This window comes from Porites lutea, chromosome 5 (genome assembly GCF_958299795.1).
Source record: "Porites lutea chromosome 5, jaPorLute2.1, whole genome shotgun sequence".
Lineage (NCBI taxonomy): Eukaryota > Metazoa > Cnidaria > Anthozoa > Scleractinia > Poritidae > Porites > Porites lutea.
The window spans coordinates 11,656,622-11,665,362 of record NC_133205.1 but is presented as its reverse complement, the minus strand read 5'-3'; the positions used below and the strand labels follow the sequence as shown (position 1 = coordinate 11,665,362).

Genomic DNA, 8,741 nt, shown 5'->3' with positions numbered 1-8,741 from the left:
CAGAAGCAAAAAAAAGAAAATATGACCATTTTTTAGCGACGTAGCCTTGAACTTAATGTTGAATGACTGAATAAACGAGGTGTCAAAACACAAACAACTCTTATTTCTTTACTTTCGAGAACTATGCAATTTTTTTCGTGCTCTTGGTCGGATGTTTGCTTGTTTCTACTTTTGCTAATTTTTTCGCCTTTATTGACCAAACATCCGCCCCGCATGGAGTTTTCCTGTTGATAGTGTGCGCAACGGGGGTGAAAATTTCGCGCATCTTTCTTGAACGTGACGAATACTTATGTCCCTTGTGTACCCTTTTATTGAGTTAAAACCTAAAAACTACATCAAGAAGAAACCATGACTTTCCTCCAAAGGGAATTTCTGCCGTCAAATGACACTTAAACAACAAAAACTTCTGCTGGAAATACTTTTTTTTCCTGCATTTGTTTATCTTTACAAAACGTTAAAACTACCATGTTCGAAAGTAAACAACAAAGCCACAATGATGTATTTTATCGGTTCGTTTGAATATCGCGTGACGTTTCTGGTTAAGATAAGGTGTTTGAACGGCCACCGGAAGTGGACTTTTTGCATTCTTGGGCAGTGGTTCTTGGGCAAATTTTCAGGCAGATCGTCTTATCAATACAAATGTGGTGGCGTTAAGGCATATAAAAAGGGAAGAGGTCTTGCTTGCGGTTGCTGTCCGTCGCTCAAAAACGCCTGAGCTTAAGTTAAACTTTATACGTGGCAACGAAAACGTCACGCATTCCGCGCAATCTGAATTTTCTGGTTGAAACACAGGTAGCCCAAGCTCACTATGAGAGCCCTGAACAACATAATCCTACTTAGCTAATTAATTATTCACACAGCAAGAAAATTATAAGACGTTGTATGGGGAAACGTTCTTTGCTCACTAAATTAACAAAATGTACATTGAATATCGCTTTGAAGCTTCCCTTTAGCGTCTTCTTGTTTTTCTTTGCATTCTGACTGCATTTCAGACCTCCTAGGCACTGTTTAAGGACTTTTTTTGAGCGACAGTTTTTCACCCAGATGACAGAAGAGAGAAGAGAACAGTTCTCTTCTCTTCTCTCTACTGTCATCTGGGTGAAAAACTGTCGCTCAAAAAAAGTCCTTAAACAGTGCCTAGGAGGTCTGAAATGCAGTCAGAATGCAATGAAAAACAAGAAGACGCTAAAGGGAAGCTTCAAAGCGATATTCAATGTACATTTTGCTAATTTAGTGAGCAAAGAACATTTCCGCATACAACGTCTTATAATTTTCTTGCTGTATGAATAATTAATTAGCTAAGTAGGATAATGTTGTTCAGGGCTCTCATAGTGAGCTTGGGCTACCTGTGGGTGAAACGGCTTTTTGGGGGGGAATTTTCTGTTTAGAATATCCAAGTAGAAGCAGCGAGAAAGTAAATTGTCATTTCCTAAACTACAGATTGTCATTTCGCAAACTACAGATTGTCATTTCGCAAACTGCAGATTTTCATTTCGCAAACTACAGATTTTCATTTCGCAAACTACAGATTCTCATTTCGCAAACTACAGATTCTCATTTCGCAAACTACAGATTTTCATTTCGCAAACTACAGATTTTCATTTCTAGACTAACTCACCTCAAACATCACTGAACACAATGCTTGATGAATAGCGCTTGGGTCACAGGAACAGTAAGATAGACTGGTGAATCTGTACTGACAAATGAAGTATAATGCTGTTCAGATCAAAAACATTTCCAGGGTCTCTCTTCTTCCGTGCTCCAAGGGATGGGAGAAGGGAGGTCCTGGGAACTACTGTAGGATACCCATAGGTCAACAAGTCACAAGTAAAGGTAAAAAAATTGAAATTAAATAGTAAAATGTACAACATAACAACCAAAAGAATGTTACTAAGATACAACAGTGTGAAAGAAGTTGTTTGTTTTCTCTTAAGAATGCATTACTGTTGTACCATTCTAAAATCCTAAAGAGTGTACACAGTCAAGCAAGTGAACTGGTTATTAACTTTGTTCAGCTTATAATTATACTATTATTTAAATAAAGGTAAAATAATTTTTTAAAATAATGCTAGCAAAATGTAAGCACTCACTGGATTTGCAGGAGACACTTGTGAGACCAATGGCTCTTCCTGGAGTTTTGTATGCAACCAGTAAAACCTAAAATCTGTCTGAAAAAAGGTATAACTGCAATCATTAATAATGGTAATAGGACTAGTGAGTGGAGTCCAATTCGGTCTGTTATCATATACGAGTGATTAACAAAATCGGACGACTGCGTAGCCAGAGTCTGATTTGTTTTACAGACTTAATCATAACTATAACAAAATTCTCAAATCTGATTGGCTATCAACTGTTCTGATTTCAGCACTAAAAGGACACTGTAATAGGACGGTACGTGTCATGCCTAAGTAATTGGGCATTATGCGCCATCGCACACGTGCACTTAAATGGCTTTTTGTTTTCGCGCTAGCAAGAAAACTCTTGGAATTTCTTGTGTTTTTTTTATTTTCAAGAGGGCTAAAACATGACAAATTTTGTTATAGTTATATGATTTATTGGTAACAGAACTTCATGTCGTCCAATTCGGTCTGTAAACATACTAGTGATTAAACAAATCGGACTCCCGCTACGTGGTCGTCCAATTTCGTTAATCACTCGTATGATTACAGACCGAATTGGACTCCACTCAGTCCTATTATGTATACCAATTATGAATTGGACAACACCAAGTTCTGTTACCAATTTATCATAACTATAACAAAATTTGTAATATTTGAGGTTTCTTTTAAATTAAAACACAAGAAATCCGGAGCTTTTTTTGCTGGCAGTGAAGAAAAACCATTTAAGTCTGTGCATGCGATGGTGCGTACTGTCCAATTACTTAGGCATGACGCATACTGTCCCATTGCACTGTCCTATTAGTGCTGAAATCAGGACGGTTAATAGCCAATCAGATTTGAGAATTTTGGTACGGTTATGATTAGTACATGTAACTGTTTGAACATTTTGATAAGATTGCAGTGACAGTTTATTGCTGATATTGTCCTTTCAAAGCTCATTAAAACAGGAACATGCTCTTGAAAGACTAATTATTCTTTACACAGAAGTTGTCATCATACAGTTTATAATACTTATTCTGGCAAGTGTGCAACTCACCTCACTGTCATAAACAGGATGTCCTCTCCAACACATCACATCCAATACATAAAAAGTAAATGTCTGTTCATTAAAGATACAATCCAGAATTGTGTAGTCTGAACACAAAAATCAATCACTGTTAGTAATTTAAAAAAATTACAATATATATAACATTATACTGATATGCAATACAAATGTCACACTCACTTGAAATAGATTACGATAAAAAGTGATAATTAGATCATTTCTCTCACTTCTGCTCTTCCTTACAATTGGCATTGAGGTTTAATCCATACACAAATAGATATTATCTAAGAACAGTTTTTTGTTTTCTAACCCTGGTACAACGTTCAAGGCAAAAATCTCAGTGTCACTCTGTCTCTGTGCTCACAGGTATACCTACATGTGTTTGTACAAGTACTTGAGCAACAAGGATGCAATACATGGGGTATATGACTAGTCCTACATGTACACTTGTTGAATTTCACTTGGGAGGGTGTCGCAATACCTTTGCTAGATTGTAGGTACCTGTAGTTACTTTGTGCTAAATAATTGTAAAGAGAGCTGTGTTAAAGTCCAGTGGACTGTGTTCCCTTGTGGCTTGGGGATCGATATGTGTACCATTTATAAGGAACATTCAGAAAAGTACATGTACCTCCTGGTTTGAGAGTCTTGGGACTTCCTCCTGGGAGTAACGAAGAGAATTTATTGACACGGTAACCACTCTTGGTATAGGCAGCTGTATACCCCTGTTTGATTAACAGAACAATTACACAGTACAGTACAGCTTTGATTCATAGACTATAAAAGTATTCTCGACTGTGAATACATTTAAATTTTACATGTTGCTCACAAAGGAGTTGTCAAGACCCTGAATGATCAAGCTAAACCTGCAAGCTGGCTACTGACGTAGTTCTAGACTGATAAAGAGAGTAAAAGTATAGTTGAATCTTGATTTTTTGAACCCCCTTGGAAATAAGGAAAAAATTACAGTGTTTGGGTTTGGTTTGGATTGTCGAAACAACCAAGGATTCAAGAAATCAATATTCCACTGTATGGTTTTAAGATACATTATACTTTCACCAACTAAATTAGCAAGAATACAGACAAGTACAATGTAAGCCGCACCTGGAATGTTGGTGAAGGAGAGACTTACATTTGATGCTATAATGAGATTCCTCTTGCCAACTGGACAGACTACCATGAGCCATTCTTCCTGTAAGTCCTCAGGAATGTCCACCAGCCACTCAGATAACATCAACTAAATTGAAACAAATAATAAACCAAATAACTCTGACTGGACTACCTTGTCCAGAGCAGGCAGAAAAAGGAAGTAGGTAAAAAAATGCAAGAATGGAGTTTGTAAAAAAAGACAAACCAACAGAGTTGGGCATTAATTAACAAATGGTAAAATGGCTCACTGTGCACTGAGTCATAGTCGCACGCAGGAGGTTGTTAATCGTGAAAGAAGCATACTTGTAAGAGTCACTTGAGGCGTTAGCCAAGTGCAACTCTAGCTTCTTGAGTGTTTTAGTTTAGCAATCCTCCCAAGTGCAACTATAATTCAATAGTACATGCTGAGCTGTTTACCATTTGTTTATAGCATAATCCAAAGAGAAAAACTTTTAATTTTGCTTACAGATTGCAGAGGAATGACATGAGTTCTGTCATCTACTCGCGCTATGGTGCGTGTAAATCCTTCATTGCAAATTCTTTCTTTCAAAAAATATTGTTTTGCTGAATAAGTAGTTTTCCCTCTCAAAACCTTTTACATTATTTTACATTCTTTGTAAAACTTTTTTTCAGTATTGAGACAAAAATCTTTGCAAACTATATAAGGGGTAACAAATAGAGTCACATAGAAAGTGATGCTTACAGCTTTGAGCAAGCACTAGATTTTGTCACCATTCACCCATGGAAAAATAATAGTACATGGGTAATTGACCAATCAGAGTTTACAATTTACATGTACTTTTGTTATGTTATAATAATATTATAGATTCTCTTTTTCTTCTCCCTATGTCCCAGTCTGCTCATTCATACATATAATTCTAAAAATAATTTCTCTTCTAATTCGGTGACTTCTATTGATGGTGTTTAAAGAAGAGTCCATATTAAATGCCAGATTTCCCACATCTTTTAGTTCTTACTCTTTAATTCAGGCAGAATTTGGTCAATAAAAATTAAATGACCTTACATATAATATTATGTAGATGTTTGTTTGGGTTACAAATTGTCAAACAAGTTTCCGAGCAACTTGTGTCACTGACTACAAGTTTCAGTTTCCACCAAACACTTAAATTGCACCAAAAAAAATAATAATAAAGATCAGTGAAAAATATAACTATAAAACAACCTGATATGCATATGGGTTGAACCTTTTCTTTTTGCAGTCACTTGCATCTGTTGCAGTTTCCATCTCCTAAAAAGAATTTGATTAAAAGGCATTAATGTAAGGATGACAAAATACAGCAAGACTTACACACAGCCCTGTAATCTATCTTTTTAGATATAACATTTATATGCCTGAACTTTCTGATGTAAACTTTGTTCCTCCTGGTAAGTTTGTTGGTAAATTGTAAGTAACAATATGAGGAATGGGGCTGGTAGTCAATAAGCAATGAATTTCAAAGCCTTTTAAAAAGGTTAACAAACTTCTTGTTACGTGAAAAAAATAAGGTTAATGAAAAAATAACAACACAGAAGTAACTTAACGGAGCTGAAACCAGTTGTGGAATTGCAGAGATTTAAGGCATCCTACTGATGAACAGTGAGAATATAAAGATAATTATTTCAAGCAACAACAATGTTGCTGTCTGTCCCCTTTCAATACCTCTGTCTCCACATCTTCAACTTCTAAAGACCCTTCAGCAAGTTTCCTTGCATAGTTCACAAAGTCTTGTCTACGCCTAGAAAGTATCTATAGATTATTATAATTTTCAGTAATACAAAAAAAACTATTGAATGACAAATTTTTCAAGAAAACAGGGCATTGATATGCACTTGTACTTTCTGGCCTTTAGGGGTAACACTCAAACTGTGAGATATGAGAGTAACACATGGATGGATTTTTCAAGGGACCTAAAGGAGCGGTTATTAAGTGTTTTGATATTTAGCACAGATATAGTGCAATAATATGTTGTAGTTAATTTTTTATCTCAGGTAATTTTTATTTTTCTTTTGTTTTGGGGTTGTAATGTATGCTAGTGAAGTTGAAACGAAAGAAAAATAAAAAATTACCCAAGATTAAAAAATTAACTACAACATAATTATATCTAAATATTATACACGGTCTGTCAAGAATACAAAAACAAAGGGTAACATTGTGCTGTTGCATGTTGCCTGCCCAGAAAAACTAAAGTGAGTGCAAGACAAGCATTATGAGTGACCCAAGCAAGAGACAAAACAAAACCATCTGACTTTAAAGGACTCAGTGAAACTCTTGATTTCGTCTGGCCACTCATAAATTTTACCCTTTCAAAGTCTTTTAACCAGGTTGGGTTTTCAAAAACCTTTAATTTACCGGGGTAACTGGCAGGAGGTTAATTCACTATGGGGCAAACTCAACTTCTAATGGGGCTACATGTAACTAGGAGGGGACTAACTCACTATGGGGCAAAACTATCAGCTTCCACACAGGGTGCAGAGGAGTTATTTGTGACCTTCACTGCAGTTAATTTTACATTTGATAGCCCATACTGCCTTTGTTTACTGCAGTCAAATATGAACTTGATTGGTCAAACCATCATGTGATCATGTTACAAACCTGGTAAAAGCTCGCTGGGAATGAATATCCCCCAAATAACCTGCGTAGCAGGAGCTTGGAAGTAGTGGGCGCAAGAAAGAACAGGCATACGAGAGGGAGACACGCGAGGGAAGAGGGAGTACCTGCCTGGAAGGCCCACTAAAATGGTTTCAACTCACATTTTGTGTGTAGATATTCCCAGTTGGTCGAGAGGCTCCCAAGGGAAAAAGTAACTGCTCTGGGCGAGAAAACTGTCCATCAATAGTACATGGACAACATAGTGAAGGTCTTATATTACACCACCAGCTACTGAAACCACTAAATGGTATAATCGAGGTTGAGGTCTTGGAGGTCACTTTAATCTAGTTTATTATTCATTCAAAATATTTCCCCGATTCTGATTGGCTAAAAGCACACGTTTAATTCACCATAACCAGTTACTGATGACCAAATTTGGAATAATTTTGACTTTAACAAGGAACTGACGTCAAAAATGCAGCGTTCGTACAGGTTAAGGCACCATTAACCGAGAAGACCTGGGACGAGGTTGAGTTGTTTTGGTTGTGAACTTGAAAAAATGGCAGACATTTCACTCGTTTCAAGAGTAAGAACTAGGCGAAAAACTAGCTGAAAACATGGCAAGAACAGCGAGAAGACAACTCGAAGGGCGACATCTGCTATTTGGAGAATATTTGCGGAGCTGGACAAACCCAAATGTACACTATCGAAGATGAACTGAACATCGATGGATCGATGGAGGTAAGCATGTTTTAGCTATGTTTTTAAACTAGGAATTATTTTGAATGAATAATAAAACAGTTGTTGAATTTGGCTTTTGTATCATATGAAGAATTATGGAGATCTCAGAGGGGTGTTATCCGCCTCGGCCTACGGCGATAACACCCTCCTCGATCTCCATAATTCTTCATAAGATACTCAGCCTCATTCATTAACTGTTAATTAATGGGACTATGTGGCCATAATCTCAAGGAAAAGTTGGAGTGCTCAAACAGTATTCATGAAGGAAAAAATTGACATCAGATACACATTAGCAGAAGCGGGCAAGAGTCATTCCCTTCAACTGTTTTCCAAAGCACTGGATAATAATTATTTACCAGGTTTGTCACACGATTGCATGATGGTTTGTTCATATTCGAATTTATAGTAAACAAAGGCGACTTGCGCTCTCAACTGTAAACCTTTAAAACTGCAATCAAGGTCACAAATACAGTGTAACTCCTCTGCATACTGAAAGGTCTGAATTATCTTTCGTTGATATAAAGTAAATTAGCTGTGGAATAGTTTCTCTACTTCTTCTGCTCCTCAAGCTTTCTTTGTCTTCGTAAATACTGATCTGGAGTATTACTGGGCTTAACTTTATATTGGACCATCCTGCAAAGAAATATCAAATCACAAATGAAATGTCATAACATGTTGTGTATCAATCAATTTCAAGAGCACCGCGGCTGCCTCCCAGGTACATTTGTCCTTAAGAATCTTGAGAGAAAAGCCCTCAGTTGGTGGGGTAAAAGAAGAAAACAGCGAATTATCTTAAAGCTTGGGCTTAAAACATCATACATCAACCTTTCACGATGATCAATCCACAGATTATAATTACTTTCATCAACAAACGGTATGAACACCAGCCTAAAAGATCGTTTATTAAAGTCATTTTTAAATAAACATGCAATGTACCTCGGATGAGGGGCTGCAGTATCGTTTGGTTCAAAAGAAACGGTGAAATTGGCTGCAAAAGACTCAGCAAGTCCTTCCATTTTAACGGAGGTTCAACGGGGAGAAAGGACAGTTGGCACGTGGTGTATGGAACCTCAATAATCCTCCTTGGAGCTTTTTCGTC

At 36.8% G+C, this 8,741-nt stretch overlaps 1 protein-coding gene across 4 annotated transcripts in view; it reads right to left on the bottom strand.

Annotated features, from left to right (window-relative positions):
- The window catches only part of LOC140938643 (snurportin-1-like), a 15,243-nt gene extending 6,550 nt beyond the window's left edge, over positions 1-8,693 (bottom strand). The window contains exons 1-9 of one of the 4 annotated variants that reach the window (XM_073388139.1): positions 8,579-8,693; positions 8,195-8,275; positions 5,972-6,047; positions 5,495-5,560; positions 4,295-4,399; positions 3,794-3,887; positions 3,157-3,254; positions 2,091-2,168; positions 1,619-1,696 (exon numbers count right to left, since the gene is read on the bottom strand). In XM_073388139.1, coding sequence (XP_073244240.1) covers positions 1,619-1,696; positions 2,091-2,168; positions 3,157-3,254; positions 3,794-3,887; positions 4,295-4,399; positions 5,495-5,560; positions 5,972-6,047; positions 8,195-8,275; positions 8,579-8,658 — 756 coding nt within the window. In that variant the 5' untranslated portion in view covers positions 8,659-8,693. The remainder of the gene's footprint in view (positions 1-1,618; positions 1,697-2,090; positions 2,169-3,156; positions 3,255-3,793; positions 3,888-4,294; positions 4,400-5,494; positions 5,561-5,971; positions 6,048-8,194; positions 8,276-8,578) is intronic. The other 3 variants (XM_073388140.1, XM_073388143.1, XM_073388142.1) reach the window with 3 other exon arrangements.
- Positions 8,694-8,741: the final 48 nt, after the last annotated feature.